This window comes from Opisthocomus hoazin, chromosome 6 (genome assembly GCF_030867145.1).
Source record: "Opisthocomus hoazin isolate bOpiHoa1 chromosome 6, bOpiHoa1.hap1, whole genome shotgun sequence".
Classification (NCBI taxonomy): domain Eukaryota; kingdom Metazoa; phylum Chordata; class Aves; order Opisthocomiformes; family Opisthocomidae; genus Opisthocomus; species Opisthocomus hoazin.
The window spans coordinates 62,445,924-62,462,915 of NC_134419.1; the positions used below are offsets into that span (position 1 = coordinate 62,445,924).

The 16,992-nt window shown below is 35.6% G+C and overlaps 1 protein-coding gene across 11 annotated transcripts in view; it reads left to right on the forward strand.

Moving 5' to 3' along the window:
- The window catches only part of CPEB3 (cytoplasmic polyadenylation element binding protein 3), a 100,136-nt gene that overhangs the window by 47,654 nt on the left and 35,490 nt on the right, over positions 1-16,992 (forward strand). For 6 of the 11 annotated variants that reach the window (XM_075423485.1, XM_075423486.1, XM_075423475.1 and 3 more), the window contains exons 4-5: positions 201-257; positions 14,119-14,142. The exons of 2 other annotated variants lie outside the window; for them this stretch is intronic. In XM_075423485.1, the coding sequence (XP_075279600.1) occupies positions 201-257; positions 14,119-14,142 (81 nt within the window). The remainder of the gene's footprint in view (positions 1-200; positions 258-14,118; positions 14,143-16,992) is intronic. 3 more of the 11 variants (XM_075423476.1, XM_075423480.1, XM_075423477.1) reach the window with 2 other exon arrangements.

Here is a 16,992-nt window from a genome sequence, read left to right on the forward strand (position 1 = left end):
ATTTTCAGTATTTTAAGTACATAACACTGAAGATACTACGGTGTTAAACATCTGAAATGTGTATTCTTGTGAAGTCGTCTTCAGTAGGTGGAAAATTCAGCTACCTGGACTGTTCGTCCCCTTTAGCAGCTTTTCATATTAATAAATTTAATTCACTTTTGAATTAACAACATTTAAAATAGCTTTCATTTACATTGCAGGGCGTATGGGAATAAACTTCCATCATCCAGGAACAGATAATATTATGGCTCTTAATAGTAAGTAGTTAATATCTAATGACTGATACTGTCATGTTGAATATTATTTCTTACATTTACTGCTGTACATAGCTGTACAGTCAGGCATAACTATGTGTAATAATAATATTTTCATAAAAGTTTGTGTGCACTATCTTAAAGCGATTTTCATAAATTACTTATCTAAATTATTTTATTGGTAGAATTAGTGATTCTTTATATTAGCTTTATAATAGCTTTATGTGTTCCACTGGAAACTTCATAATGCCTTCCTATAGATAATATTGCAAAACAGTCTCTGTTTTTCCCTTTTTTGTGCGTGTGTAGGCGTGTTAAATCTGTAACTTTAATTTCTGGTGTCTCTCCAGATGTAGGTTGTCTTATTGGGATGAGTTGTTACAAGTTTTGCGTACAATTACGTTGGCTGATGGAGTTTACTTTGTTGATTTCCCTAAAACATAATGTAGACAGGACTGGAGAGAATGTTTAGGCATCTAACTGATGAGGAAAAAGTGTGGGGCTTAACTTCACTGAAAGATTATTGCTTTTGTTTGTGTTGGAAAATAAATTTTAAAAATCCAGTCATGAACATATTCACTCAAAAAACCTGCCAAAATGCATCTGGAAGCTCTACAGACAGCCTTGTATCATGTAGTGGGGGAAGGTGGTGGGTGTTAGGCATAATGTGGAACTGAACTGTGCAAATCAAAGCATGGTTTTTGTCCATCTAATCCTAAGAAACTCTATTTTGAAATGTCTGGTTTTGCTTATCATGTTGTATTAGAGATGTTAGGATTAATTTACCAACATCTCTAAAATTTTTTGCCTTTGCACTGTCTATACAAGTTATACTGTGTATAGTTGAAAACTGTAGGTGTTTAGTCTAAAAATTAGATTGGTTTTTGTGTAGTACCAAACAGAATTAAAAAATAATGTATAAATGTGAAGAACTGAAAATTTTTAATAGACAAGAAGCAAGAGTTTTAACATTTGACTTTAAATACCAGCTTTTGGAACCTATAAGACTTTTCTTGTGCTCTTTTTCTTGGTTTTACACTTAATGATGAGGTGATATTTTGCAGAGTTTCTGTTGTCATAGTTAGCATGTGCCCCATTTCCTTATAGGCATATGAAATTATGGGAAGGCAAGTAATTAACTGGGAGAAATGCTCCATTTAATTAAAGGCTTTATTAAAAGGGGAAGTTGGTTATGTGGGTGTGCATGTGTGTAAGTAAGTACAGTCCTTTGCTGTTTGACATGAACGTGGGCATTTCGATATGCTGTTTGCAATAGTAATATAATTGTGAAGGTGGGACATTATGGTTGAATTTTGACTTCTTTTTAAAAATTGACAGTTACTGTGAAATGTATAGCAGTATTTCTTACAAAGTCTTGCAGAGATTTTTGAAAGACAGGAATGAAAAACTCATACAAAAAGCTACACTATATACTGTATGTATCAAATCAGGGTTTGTTTTATTTTGGGACAACTTACCCTTATCCTGAATGGATGAATACGTTCTATTCTGATTTCTGTCATTGCTAGATAAACTTAAAAAAAAAAAAAAAGTTGCCTTTTTAGTGGAAGTAACATTTAATAAAATATTTCTTCCTCTCTGCCCAATTCCTTTGAAATTCTTACAGCAGCTATATAATCTAATTGTTTGTAAAAAGTAATGATCCTTTGCAGCTATTGTCCTGGTGTATGGCTAAAAGATTAGTATAGCTAACTGAGGGACCTAAACAAAATATATTTATCCATTTCCAGTATTTAAAATATTATGAGATTATTGAAATATTGTTTACAGACTTAAATAAATCTGGAATAATAAATATGCAATTTATGCAAAATAGTAGTAATTGTTATTTTGAATGTAATTCAGCACAAATCAAAAGTCTGGATAAGTTCCCATATATTTTCCCTCTCTTGCATCTCTTCTCCTTCCCATTCTTTACTAGGCGAGCCCACACCTATTTTGGCCATTACTAAGAGCCCAGAAGCTAGAGTTATTCTACTGTGAAACCTGTTGGTTTTTGCTCTTAAACGTTTGAAGAGTTGAGAATAAAAGCAAGTATTCAAGTACATAAGCTTAAAAATTACTTTCTGTGATGTAAATCCTTTTTTGAGTGCAGCTAAAACAGAAATTTAGAACTCTGTAATTCCTGTGTGATTCATTACCTTTGCCATGCGGAAATATACTAAGGAAAGTTAGTCCAAGAAGAAATATTCTTTCCTGTGCTGGAATGGTTGTAGTTTGGGTTTAAAAAAAATAAAGTAAGTAAAATAAAATAAAAATCCCAAAAGATATTTCATTCCAGTAGTTTTTGGAACAATTTGGAGAACTTATGTAACTTGTTTAAATCATAATACTCATAATATCTATATATAATTTCTGTGAAACCAAACACTGTCTGCTGAATGTTGAAATCCAGCCTTCATGTTCTATTTATAGTCATTGCTACATAAGCATTTTTCTCTTTTCCTGCAAAGACACAGTAATAATCTTCAAGATTTATTACTCAAAGCTCAATTTCTCACTAACAGTATATGCAGTCTTTTGACGCTGGAAGACAATATAGGCTTATGCAAACAGCAATGCAAAACTTTACGTCACGTGTTCTAGGGAGAGGGGAAATTTTCTTAGGGGTGTTCATCTCTAGCTCCTTATCATCCTCGATGGGCAACACTTTCAGCTATACTTCAGCTGGTATTCTTATTTATTGATTACAGCCTTTTGAAACTAGGGATTTTCCTGACTGACTGTCTTGAGCTACTGTCTGTAAATGTTGAAGGGGGTTGTTTGGTTTGAGGGAACGTGTCACTTCCTGAGTTGGCAGGGCTTAGCGTAGAGCATACTACCATTTTGTTCATCATTGTGCAAAGCTATACATCATTCTCTCAAATCACTGAGTTCTGAAATGATAAAATTAGTGAGATTGAAGAGATTGCCTTTAAATGCATAATTTTTATGAATCTCTTCTTGTCATTGATGGCATTATGCTTGTGTACATACAGAAACTGTTGCACATGTGTATGTTGTAGAGGCGCTTGAAGTTCTCTATCAGAACTAGGCTTCCATTGAGGAATGCAATGTTCAAATATTCAGACATCTGTGCATAATCCTAAAGAGCATTTAAACAAAAGGAATATGCAAATATTTAGAATTGAAACATTGTGCAAAGGGAAAAAGCTGTAGCTTTTGTCTATACAAGCTCTACTTGAAATTTCTCTAATTGAAATAGTGTTTTTAATCAAGTAGTGACGTTTGTTAACTTTTTAATAATGTCATTCATATTGAGCTAAACAGTAGAACAGTTTATAAAATTTCATTTACAGCACCTTACTAAATACAATTGATACTGTAATTTCTAAGGGAAATGTGAAATAAATTGAATTATTGATTTTATTTATTTAAATTCATATATGAATTTAACCCATCTACTGGCAATACTTTTAGTGTATGTTTGCAATACTAACTAAAAGTTATGTTTACAATACTAAGCAAAACCTGAAAATAAATTGATCTGCTTTGCCAGAATTGACTCTGCAGCCATTGCTTTTGTTTGGGGGACACTGGACGTTCTCCTGAGTTAATACATGCTCCTATTTAATTAGTTATATAAAAGAACTAAATTATTAGCATGAATACACAGTCACCTATGTGCTAGGTAGTAAGCTATCTATAATGCTTCTTGTGAACTCCAGAAAGCCAACAATAAAGTTTACTGGGAGAGAAGTATAGCAGGTGAAACAAAGACTTGAGGAATAAATGAGGGGGTGGGATCTTGCTAAGGAAGCACTGAACTGTGTTGCTGGGATCCCAAATGAACTTGTGTAAAATGAGTTTAGACTGAAGTTAGTTAAACCAACAAATGAGAAAAAATGCTTTGTGAAATGCTGGAAATTTATTTTTCCTAAAGCTCCCCTGTACAGTGACTTTGCACTGCTGTTGAGCTTCAAATGTTCCATCTGCTTCCAATGTTCATTCTTGTCTCGTATGAAAATGTGTCATCTGTGAGGTCTGGTACTGTTTGCTCTGCATCTGACTGTCTTTTCTTCTTTTTGTTAGTGTCATTTCGTTCTGTTCTGAATAAAGTAATTTGAAAAATACATTAAGGCAAAGGTTTCGGGCACCTTTTTAGATGTTTTTGTAGAGATTTTGGTTTTGTTTTATTAATATAGATAATAATTATGTGGGGAAGTCATCATGTGATGACAGAAAGTGTAATGGCAGCAAAACAATTTCATTTTTTATTTTCGTGCTTCTGTTGGTGTTAAAATTGCCTTGTATTGTACTTGGCTCTTCCGATATTCTGATGTATTGTTTTCAAACAAATACATTGTTTAGATATAACCAAGTTGTTGAAATAGTGTTTTATATTTAAATCTTTTGCTAATGCTATTGGTATACCTTGAAATGAACCGCTCTGAATAGAAAGTTAATTGAATTATTTTTGTCTTGCAAAATCTTGGGTTGGCAGTTTAATAGTTATTAAAAGCCTGGTTTTTGTAGTGATAATATTCTGGGAAAATGGGCAGCTAAATTTTGAGAGGCATCAATCTCTCCTAATAGTTTGGTACCTGCCTGTTGGAATTTGCTGAGCTCTTTAGTGCAATTGCCAAGTTGTTTTGCTAGTGTATTACTAGCTTGTTGACATATAAAGAGTAATATCAAGGAATAAAAGACAGTGAGAGAGCTAATAAGGTTTGGAAAACTAGACCTGACTTAATGTGGAGAGATTAGAGTTTATTTAACTGCAGGGCAAAATTGAATGATGTAAAGTGTAACATAGCAAAGGCAGCAGTGTTCCTAAGAGTAACAGATTGTGCGAACTGTCATTTTGTACATAACCTTGTTAAGATTTTCAGAACCAGCTGTACAGTTAGTATTGATGCTGCCTTGGGGGTTTTGAGGCAGGCTAGATGATACCTCAGAGTCCCTTCCATACCTGTTTAATAAAAAAATAAAAAGGGTGGGGGCAGATGAGCAATAAACCATGCTGCTTCTTTTCTTCCCTTCAATTTTTTGTATTAGCATCTGCACTTTCTGAGATCTGATTTGGCTGTTGCTGAAGGGCGATGTCTCTTATCAGTGACTGATAAAGTCTTTTTCTAGCAGAGGAAGATTTCTAAAATTTTCTTCCTCTTTAATCCAGCTTTGTAGCTCTTTACTACCTTTTTGGTTGTTTTTGTTTGTTTGTTTGTTTTTCCCACCACTTTTCCTGTCTCATAACCTCACCAATGTGCTTTATTTTCATCTATGTGATCCTCTGTATGGTGGGTGAGTGCCATCTGTTTCTGCAGAATTTTAAGAACAAGGTTTGTCAGGCTGTTCCACAAGCATTATGTATGATGATAGAAGAGATGAGACTGCAGTTCAGAATTAGACTTGGTAGATTGGAAGCAATATGAAGGAAGTTCCTATCAGCCTGGCTGTTAGAAATGTGAGTTTTATTTTGAATCTATTTTTTAAACTAAAACAAAGAAATTAAAATAGATAAGCCTTCCCTCCTGCACAGATGCTAAGGAAAGAAGACCTAAGCTATTTAAACAATAGTTTTGAGTATCAAATGCAGTTCACATGTTTGATCAAGTGTTTGAGGTCCAATACGTGGGCCTTAACTGCTTACAGCTTGCATGTAGATTGTATTTTTCCGATAATGGGATTCAATTGTATATGTAAGTCAGCAGATGTTACCAGGGAGACTGGTGTAAGGCTTGCATTGCTAGCGTTGGAAAAAAGTGAACCAGAAGGGACTGTTGAGGCTAGTATCACCAAATTATCGCAGCACCCTTCTGCGTGTCCAGCCCATCTATCAGTGGAGACAGAGAACCACCTTTTGGACCACATTGGATGAGCAATAATTCATCCCAATCCCAAAACCCAGATTATTTGGATTATATGTTTTCTTTCAAAGACCTCTTTAAAAAGACTGGAGGATAGAAGTTGTTTGTGAACAGCTTTTCTAGACATAAAAAAGGGGCAAGAAAGAGCATTATTTTCTTAAACAAGCTGTTCTGTTGCATTGCTCATAATGAAAAATAACCCCTCAAATCTCAAATGCTGAAACATGCTGAAGTAAAAATAATTGCAAATGCTATCCTTGAAAAAGTGGGGTAAGTGTTCTGCAAACAACAGATTAATATAAGAAAACTTTCTTTGGAAGCAAATCAATTTCTGTGCACATAAAGCTCAGTACATACTATGTAGGAACCCAAAAATTAATATAGTGAACCAAATTTAATTTTTTATTTGCCAAAATGTAATTCTTATTTTTCCCCATACTTTTATGCACATAACTTTACTGAGTTTTATCATGTCATGTTCATTTAGGAACTTGCATCTTACCTAGATGAAATCCAGAAATTGTTATTCAAGAAAGAGTATTTTATGTGCAGTAAATTCATGCTGGTTCAAGCATTGGCCTCCTCTTTGTATGCAAACTGTTCTTGTCAACCTTGACTCCTATTTTAGTTAGTAAAAATGTTGAATTTATTCTAAACTATGCTTATGTGCATATAATTTTTTTATGTTGATAGCTACAAATTATGTTACTCAAACTGCTTCTGCTTTAGCTACTGCCTTTCATGGTACTACCAACTGTATGAAAATCCACTTTTTTAAAAAAAAAACATTCCTCACCTAGCTCTTATTCAGTGATTTCCCCACACACACATTAGGACAGTTTGTTAGGTCACCTTAACCATTCAGAGAGAGTAGCATGGACTGACAGAGTGATCAAGGAGAAAACTTTTGATTTGTCCCGCTGGAATTGCGACTACAGTTTTTGCACATGATTAATTTGAGACAGGTTGGTGAATGTAGATAGTTTTAAAATCATAAAGATATAAATAAACTTTATGTACATTATAGCAAATGATTTGACTGAAAGGAACAAAGTCAAGAATGTTTTCCAAAATATATTTGAGTATGTGGTCTACAGTTTAAAAGTACTTTACAAAGATACAATATTCATATGTCTCATGTCAGATTTTTATTACGAGCCAAAGGAAGTCAGTTTATAGACATTCTGACTATGTTGCATGCACTTCTTGCATCTGCGTTTCTTGTTACATACACACAAATACTTGATCTCAATCTATGTATTTCAGTGACATAGAGTTCCTAGATTTAGCTGTTCATTTGCTTTTTGTTATTTTAGCAAAAACGAGTTCTTCGGTGAGTTCAGGGTGTGTGCTACAGAGATACTGTTATAGCAAAGATACATTGCATTATTATACTTGATTCTATCACCTTCTTTCAGTTCATTAATTTATTTTCACTGGCATAATAATTCACTTGTAAACTTCCAGATCTCTACGCACTTCAGAGAACCATAATTCAGAAGAAGCTTCACATATTTTCCTTTCTGATCTTAGAAAATTATTGGACAACTCCTGGTGTCCTAAAGCAGTCAGCAGTTCAGAACAATACTTGCTTCGAGATTACAAATGAGTTTTGCAAGTTAGAAATAAGATTCTGGTACCTTATAAATCAAGGAGCGTGCCAGTCTTGTCAAATAAGCTTCTCCTTTAGCCCTTCTAGCTCCAAAAATTCAAATCTGGAAATTTTGACTTTTTTTCATAGAGATAATGCTATTTTATGTCAATTTAAGAAGTGTCTTTAAGAGTTCCTTGAACTGTGTATCTCTGATATTGTGGACACATAACTGCATGAGCAAGATAAGTACCAACAGTGAAGAAAGAATGCTTTTAAAAATCTCAAAGTACTTTCTATTAAGTATTCCGTAAAATGTGATAATTGAAATAAATGGTGTTGCTTACTTCTGTATTTGAATTTACCTGATCAGATTAATTTTTAGCTATGATACAGAAAGAGCATAGATCTAGTTCTTTTGAGTTAATGTTTTATGGATTCACAAATTTATTACTTCCTTGAAATGCTATTTGATCCATATACAATGTGCAGAACCAATTCCATATTAATAACACAATGAAAAAAAATCAGAAAAGAAGTCTCACCGAGATCAGCTGTCAGTAATTTGTAACTCACGATCTTATTTGGCATATAGAATTGCATGGCTTAGACATTTTAGTTCATCTAAAATAAAGAAAAAAAAAATTTAAGTGATGTGTCTAACCAGTAAAGATTATTTTTGTGGTCCAACATAATTTAATAACATTATAATAAATGTGTTTTCAGTTTCTTAGTTTTACAGAGTTGCTTCAGTAAGGAGCATCATGGACTCTTCATACTGTAGCACAAATTAATCCTGTCCATATCTCTGCTGAAATCTGTGAAGAAAATCTTTCACAGCTTGTCAGTTTTATGTTTCTACTAGAATCTGATTTAAAAGACAAGCCAACAAATTCATTTGGCAATATTATCTCCTGTATGAACATACCAGAAGTCCATCAGCTTGTCTAGAGACTTAACTTACCAGATTTTTAATAAGGTTTGATGCATTTGAAAAGGTTCTCCAGGAAGTTCTCTCGCGCAGGTTATTAATTAAGCCACAGTGAAGCTGCTGAAAGCTTTTGATCTGCTTGATGTAGGTGAGCAATACTCAAGTTTCTATGCAGAACATTTTCTTGATGTTAGTGATAGTAACATACTGAATAAATATCAGCATGTGGTTGATTGGCTTAATAAAAAAATATGTTTTAAGAAAGTGATTGTTTGTCAAGCTTATTAATTGTTCTAGCAACTTTCTCCCTGTGTAAATAGCTGTCTTTCCAGAGGAACTTTTCCCCACAGTTTCTAATCCATAAAATTTGAACCCGTAACTAGAGATCAAGCTGTTAAAGTGAATACTCATTGTTTCACGTGACTCATCTCTGTTGTCTCCCAGAGATGGAAGTAAGGTGGTTTTTGTTGTCGTGTTTCTTAACCTCAAAGGCTTGGTTCACAGGGATATTGAAGTTTAAGTTGTTGTTATGCCTTCTTGTACTGATGTATTGTGTCAGCATTTAATTGAATTGTGTCAGATGATACAAGTTTCTAGGCTGAGCTTTTGCATAGTCATCGCTGATACGTATTTTTCTCAAGTGCCACCTATTTTTATTATCTGTTGTCTTATAACTGAAGCGTGTTGTCAACAGTGCATACTACAAGCCCTGTATGAGTGTAGCCAGCCCAGTTACAGGGGTGATTTCAGACCAGAACAGTAAACCAGTACAAGCCCTAAAGCATGCATATTTTTTTGTGGAAGAGTGTTATCATGGCCTTCTATGGAATAATCCTATTCCATAGGAATACATTGAAGCAGTGACAGCACATAACTTTGGGTTTTTAAACTTTTTGTCTTTGCAGTCTTGAGTGAAGCTAATGAGGCTGATAATGAACATCAGTTTCACTGCTCTACTTGAATTTTCTCTATCCTTTATGGAAGCGCTTTTTTTTTTTTCAGTTAGCTATGCTTTTTCCTTATTTTGTGTTATCAAAATAGTTAACTATTACAATACAATTTTGCTGGATCTTATAATTGTTCTTTATTATATCTGTCTCTACTGTGACTGTACTGAGTTACCAGAAGATTAAAGAAGCTGAAAATTTGGGGAGGAGAAGTCTGGAGGTGAATGCGATGGAGCCTTTGAAAAGTCACAAGGGAATGAAAAACTGCTGTTCAGTGTTCCACAGAGCTAAAACTAACAGGGCAATTGGTGAAACTTCTGGTAGATCCATTTAAAACGCACAAAAGGAAGTGCTTCTGTAGTTTACTTTTGGACCTTGCTGCCACAGGAATTTGTGGAAGCCGATAGTGTCAGCAGGTTCAAAAAAGCATTAGACAAACTGTTAACAAAAGACCTTTAAGAAGGTATTAGCAGTAGGTGAGAGTGTTCCTCCTAATATGTTTCATCCAATGAAACATATCACTGATACTGACCAGTCTAACATGCTTTTCCTAGTGTCACTGTTGAAGACTGAATACTTGTCTGGATGGTTTATTGGTCTTGCCCAGCAGGACATTGCATGTGAGCTCTCATAGGTATTATAGCTGAGCTGTATGGTTCATGTCTGCGTTATAACATACACTATGTTTATAAGACTATGTTTTAGTCAAAGTCCTTTCTCTAGGTAGTCACTTGGTTTCATCTCTTTCAAATAAATTGCAGAACACCTGCCTTACTAATAATAATTCTCAGAAATAGTTTGTGCAATTCTGGTATTTATTTACATGGTTTGGTTTTATCACACAAATTACACAATGTCCCTTTTTGTGTTGGAACCTTCCAACACAAACAACAAGGCAAAACCAAACTTATTCCCAGCCTAAGTAGTGACCTAAAGAAGTTGATTTAATTGTTGATATACAATAAGCCATGTTCTGTTCCTTGCTTGTGTTCTTGGTTTTCAGGATGTATGTTAACTGAGCAAGAGCAACTTCAAACAGCAGAGTAACTTCCCTCATCCACATAACTTTTCCTCCGTTGCCAACATTGTCACACTGTGGATGTTATAGTCCTCTGTCTTTTCGGGACCATAGGCATGGGCTGTTAGGTCGCTCCTTCCTTCTGGGTCCTTGAGGGCTATCTTTCTTGGATGTGTGCTTCTTTGTGTCATGCAGCTATGCTCATCTCGTAAACCACATTATCTCAAAAGAGTTTTGTGGCTCTTCATAAAGTTTTGCAAGCGTGTTCTTATGCCACTAGTAGACCTCTTCTCCCTTGACTGCCAGATAGATGTTAGAAAATGCGAGCCTTTCGAGTTTTTTCATCAGTTTCACATATCTTTCCTTGAGATGCAGTTAAAATTTGAGCATTTCAGTTGAGTGTGTTTTGATTTATTGCAACAATGGGTAATCTTAGCTTCAAGCTCTTGAGAAATCCAGTAGCATTAGCACTTAATTTACTAAACTGCATTGCAAGATTTGGGGTTTGGGGAGTTTGTTTTGCTTGTTTGTGAAAAGCTTAGAGTTCCGTTCTTCAACATACAGTTTCATGTTTGTAAAAATACACTCAACTTCTGGGATGAGGTGAGTTAATAGTTTCAGGAGGATTATCAGGAGGTAGAAAAGAATGTATTGTTCCTTTGTATTTGAGTACCTGCAATTTGGGACACAGTGGTTATGTAACTTTCTACCTGTCAGAGTTAAAGAAAGTTGCAAAGGCATGCAAAAACCCTGACACAGTGGTGATCGTTCTGGGAATTGCACAACTGATCAGTGCCTGCTTGCAACAATTTCACATTTCATGTGGGAAAATGCAGTCATCGCTTCTTAAAGCAGCTGTGTTTTCATTAATATTGTAATGCTCTATGAGGTTCCTAGGAAAGAATCACTTTTGTGTTGAATTTTGAAACCTTTCAGGAGATCATTTTGCACAGAAAATGATGTTCCTATTTGGCACCAAACCAAGTATATGGGTGTGGCTTCACTGGTGGTGGGTACAGTCTGGGAAGCTCCCAGTTTCTTTTCTTTTGTCTTCTGTTGGGATTGCCCAAGAGAGAAAGTAACTTCAGATATGTAACACGGGTAATTTCGTTGTTTGTATTAGTACAATAATTTTCTTACTGGCTCCCAAATGTCTTAATTCAAGAACAATTTCTGAATTGTTTATTTTCTAAACTGTTTACTCATACTGGACATGTTATAAAATTTACCTGGTGAACCTTCTATTAAATCTGTTGTGCTCTGAACTTTGACTTATGAACAAGATGGGTATTTTTTATTAACTTGTCTCAAATGACACATTCTTACTTTGCATCCTGTGTGAATAATGTAATAAAGTGTGTGTTGACATTTGTATTGCAATGCTGAATAACTGTCAGCTTGTTGGAAAAAGTAACATTTTAATGTAAACACTAGATAAAATTGAGTTAATTTTCAAATTTTGTGTGTATATATATAAAAAATACAGTCAACAATGGTGAAACTTCACCTTCCTTGAGTGTTTAAAATGTGATGCGAAGTTTTTAAATCTGCAAAAGCTGACTAGGCTGACTGTCTTCCTGTTTAGAGTGTATTGCGCTATTTTCTCCTAGAATTTACATACAATTGTAAAAACACCTTCAGTAATTTTTTTATGGACATTAAGATTATGTATGTAAGTGCATATATAAGATAAAAATAATATTATGCAATGCAGTATAGCATAGAAATGTTATACGTGAATGGCAATAGGTTATTCTAAAATTTACAGAAGTCTGTGGTAGATTTCTGTCAACATGTACAGTTACTTGTTCAGAACCTAAATGTTTACATTAAGCATATAAAGCTTTTTTTTCTTAAAAAGAAACACAGAAGTCTTTTTCATCTCATACTAAAGTAATGCACTCAGCAAGACAAGGACTTGCTACATGAGGTCTGACAGTGATTCTTCACCATCATAAGTAGTGAAATATGGCTTTAGCAGTAACTAGAAAGGAGGGGGATTAATTTTATTCTTGCTGCAAAGCCAGCTCTAGTAATAATTCTCCCTATCACTTGCTGTGCAAGAGTCTGTTTCAGGGCTTACCAGGGCTTCTACTGTCTTTGTCTTAAACACAAATTGTGAAGCAGTTCTTCATCATAGCCCTTGAAATTTTTTAGTCCCCCTGATGAAACACTCAGGTAGTCGCTCTTTTGTGGCCTTGCTGATGGCAGGGGAAAAAGGTGCCTGGTGTCTGAGACCGTGTTTCTTCAGGGCCTGAGGAAGAAGTTACTTGGGTAGAAGAGGTGTTAGTAGTGCCTGTGTTGAAGGACATTCAGCCTTGCTCTGCGTAGGCCCTGGGGCCGCTCAGAGGTGACAGCCAGGGGACCAGTCAGCAGATGAGTAGTTCTCGACTAGCCACAACTGGTCTCTCGTGTAATTGCCGGCCAAAGAAAAGTAGATAAGGAAAGCTGAGGGGTATGGTGAGGCGCCTCAGGACAGGCATTTGAAGGTCCAGACAGAAAAATGGGAAGAATGGAAGGTTTTATGGTAGAGGACACTTGGGATGCAGAAGGAGAGAGAGGGAAGTGGATGAAGTGGCCTAAAGGGAAGTGTAGGGAGAGCTAAAGGAATCTCATCTGAAACCTGGACAGGACTGGAAGGCATTGTGTTAGGTCTGGAAAGGAGATAGGGTTGGGAAGGAGGAGGAAAATAGACAGTATTGCAGTGAAGAGAGAAAGAAACAAAACAAGGCTCTATTACTTACTGCTTAAGCTGACTTTCTGTTGGAAAAACTCTACCTGATCCTTAGCCTTCCACATGTGATTATCTTGGAAGACCACAGACATATATTGTGACAGTTTGAAGCCCCTGTGTAGAAGATACTGATTTCCAGATTATTTTCTGATATTCTAGAATTTCAGATCAAAAAATGCTGCTTTTGCATTTCCCAGTACATTGTGAAATACACACTTGTACAACATTGTGGATTTTGCCATTGATGCATGTCTCATTGAAATGCTATATTAATTCTGGTAGTTATAAAGACGCTTTGTCAATCTGTTTTTATTCGTCTGAACGTACTGGTTATTAAGTTCATATTGTTTTAGTAGGATTTTAGTATTTACAGATGGTTAATTATTTAAATTGAAGCATAATTGGAAAATATGTTCTCCACAACTAATAAAATGCAAACTGAATTATTTTAATTAGGATTACTGTTGATGATGTTTATTGCCTCTTAAAACCATAATCCTAAATTACTATTTTATAGTACTGTAAGTCTGGTATGCGTGATTTTTTTTAATACTGTTGCTATGTAGAAAACTTGCACAGCAGGTATGTTCATTTTTTTTTTTCTTTTTTTAATGCTCCCCCCAGCTGTGTCATCTTCAAACTTTTTCTCTTGCCTTGGGTTGTTTGAATTTCATCTTTCACTTTTTTAATGTCTTTTCCTTCTTTACGGTGGGAGGGGAAAAAGAGAAGAGGTAGAAACTACATTTTCTTTGCTTTTGGAGCTAAATCTAATGACAGCTGTACCGACAATGTTCTTCTGTATTTACATGCAGCCAGGAGCTATGGGCGGAGAAGAGGTAAAAGTATTTACTAAATGTTTTTTTTTGCTGAATAGTGGGAGAAATAAATATTTAGTTCTCTTATGATAAAATGCTGTTACCAATTATAACATTATTTGGTTGATTAGTTGCTTTGTATAAATCAATCACATATTCTTCATTTGTAAAACATCTCCCTTTTAATAGCAGCTTAAAGCAATGATGATCTTGAGCTGGTAACTTCAAGTGTGTTGCTACTACTAGTGAACTGGAGGATTACTGATGTACTTTTTTCTTAGATGAAACAAGTTTCATTGAATACTATACTTAAGTAATAAATTGGATTGCCTTAGGTAGAATATTGCGAATACTAATACTAAACTGTCCTGAACAGTGAGTACTGATAATAATAATGATAAAAAAAGAAACATTTGAGCACATTTTAACATTATTTCATCATAGGCAACCCTTCAAAAACAAAAGCAGACTGAAAACCATTTTACAAACATAGAGTACTGCGTATAAGTTTATCCTGAGAGATTAATGAACGTGGACAATAGCAAGCTTGCTGACTACCAACAAAGCTACTAATGTAGCTTTCATTTATGTCCTGTGCTGTAGTTACACAGGCTGTTTTTAATTGAGAAAATAACAGTGACGATTGCAGCTTTTAACAATTAGAGTTGGGCGGTGCCATCTGCGTGGGGTACTTTGGCATTAAACTCCATTTTATCTTCTTTTTCATGTATGTTCTGTGACAGCTGTGCATGTGACACCGCTTCCTTTTCAAAATGTAGATTTGCATCACATTTGTGAAGAAGCTTGGAGACAAGCCTAGCCACACAAGCAAGCTGATAGTGTGTGTATAAGTAACTTGTAGTTTGCACGTATGTATTGAGGTAGTAGGCTGTACAGACTGTACTAACACAGTTTACAATACAGAATTTGAGCTGATTTTATTTAAAGCTGACTAGTTTTAGTGTTTATTTAATAGCTGAAACAAAAAGATGTAATTTTTTCCCACAAAATTACCTTCCTATTTTTCCCTGCTTCCAGAGAACACACTGTTGTTAACAGATGTTGAAAGCATGCTAATACTTACAGTTTTTCAGTGTTCTCATGGTACTGAAACACATTGGAAAGCATGCAGGGTATATAATACCATATACTTTCTGTGTATGTGAATCACAGAATCACAGAATGGTCGGGGTTGGAAGGGACCTCTGTGGGTCATCTAGTCCAACCCTCCTGCCGAAGCAGGGTCACCTACAGCAGGCTGCACAGGACCTTGTCCAGGCGGGTCTTGAATATCTCCAGAGAAGGAGACTCCACAGCCTCCCTGGGCAGCCTGTTCCAGTGCTCCGTCACCCTCAGAGTGAAGAAGTTCTTCCTCCTGTTCAGAGGGAACTTCCTATGCTTAAGTTTGTGCCCGATGCCCCTTGTCCTGTCGCTGGGCACCACTGAAAAGAATCTGTCCCCGTCCTCTTGACACCCACCCTTCAGATATTTTTAAGGTCCCCTCTCAGCCTTCTTCAGGCTGAACAAGCCCAGCTCCCTCAGCCTTTCCTCATAGCAGAGATGCTCCAGTTTCTGATCATCTTTGTAGCCCTCAGCTGGGCTCTCTCCAGTAGCTGAACACTGTTTAGTTTTCTTTCAAGATTGTGGCAAGTGTTTCCAGGTTGATCAAATGGCACCAAAGTGGGGAAGGAGGTGGGAATCAGTTGGACACTAATTTCTTGCAATACCTGTTTATTTGTAGAAGCAAAATGTAGTAACTTGGTAGCAATTGTGATGAACACAGTGTAGGCTGTTTTATACAAATTGTAGCGGTCAAGTTCTGAATGTGCTGAACTTTCAGAATTTGTTTTTACTCTACCAAAAAGCATGTTTCACTCCATAGTAATTGTTTCCTATGTGAAATTCAGGCTTTTCTGTAGTAACAAGTAGATTTGTGTGTGTGTGTGTGTGTGCGTCTTGTCATTAATATTAGGGATTTTGTGACTTTCGTTAATCATACAATATTAAAGTTTGTGATATTCATGCTTTTTCATTACCTTGAATTTTATAACGTTATTTTGAGCTTTCTTAAGAAACATGAAATTCTACAATAGTGTGTTAAAAAAAGATGTTGTTTATCAAGTGTTCTCACGTATCTCTCTCTGTTTTTTACCATTTGCATTGTGGTAATATGCAGAGTACCCAGAGGCGAATCTGTGCAGGGACTCATTTAATGTTTATTGTACTTTGATATTTTAATTAGTGTTTCATTCTGTCACTGTGACTAAGCATCTTCAGTGAGAAGAGATTTTGTCAGAAATTATTTGAGGCTTGCCATAACCTATCAGTTCTCTACTTGATCCTCTGTTTTCTTTGAGTAAAGAGGCGAGCATTTGTTTGTGGGTATCATGCTTAGAGCTGTTGAGTCATGTTCTTTTAGGTACCTTGCTTTTAACTTTTACAACCAGTTTTTCAGGTACAGATGTAAGCACAGCTATGGGAAATCAGCCCAAAATCTATTCTGCTACACTGACAACTCAGAGATGCTAGGGGAGGGGTGCAGGTGTATAAAAATAGGGCATTTAGTGATGCTTTTCCATAATAATCTTCCAGAGATTTGCCTCTGGGGGTTTCTTGAGGTGATGTCTCAATATTTATTGCTTCAGAATGAGGTTTTTTCTCCTGTTCTGACTCATTCCCTTTTCTGAACCTACATAAACTTTTCAGCATCCTAGAAAGCCTGTGGCAAGAGGTTCTGCAGTTTGACTTGCTTTCAGCCTTGCCGTATACTGGTTGTGTTCAATGCACTTTAGTTTCGCCTTACTGGAAGAGACAGTGACCAATTATTCCGTATTCACTTGTCTGTATGCTTTACAATATTTTAAATGTACA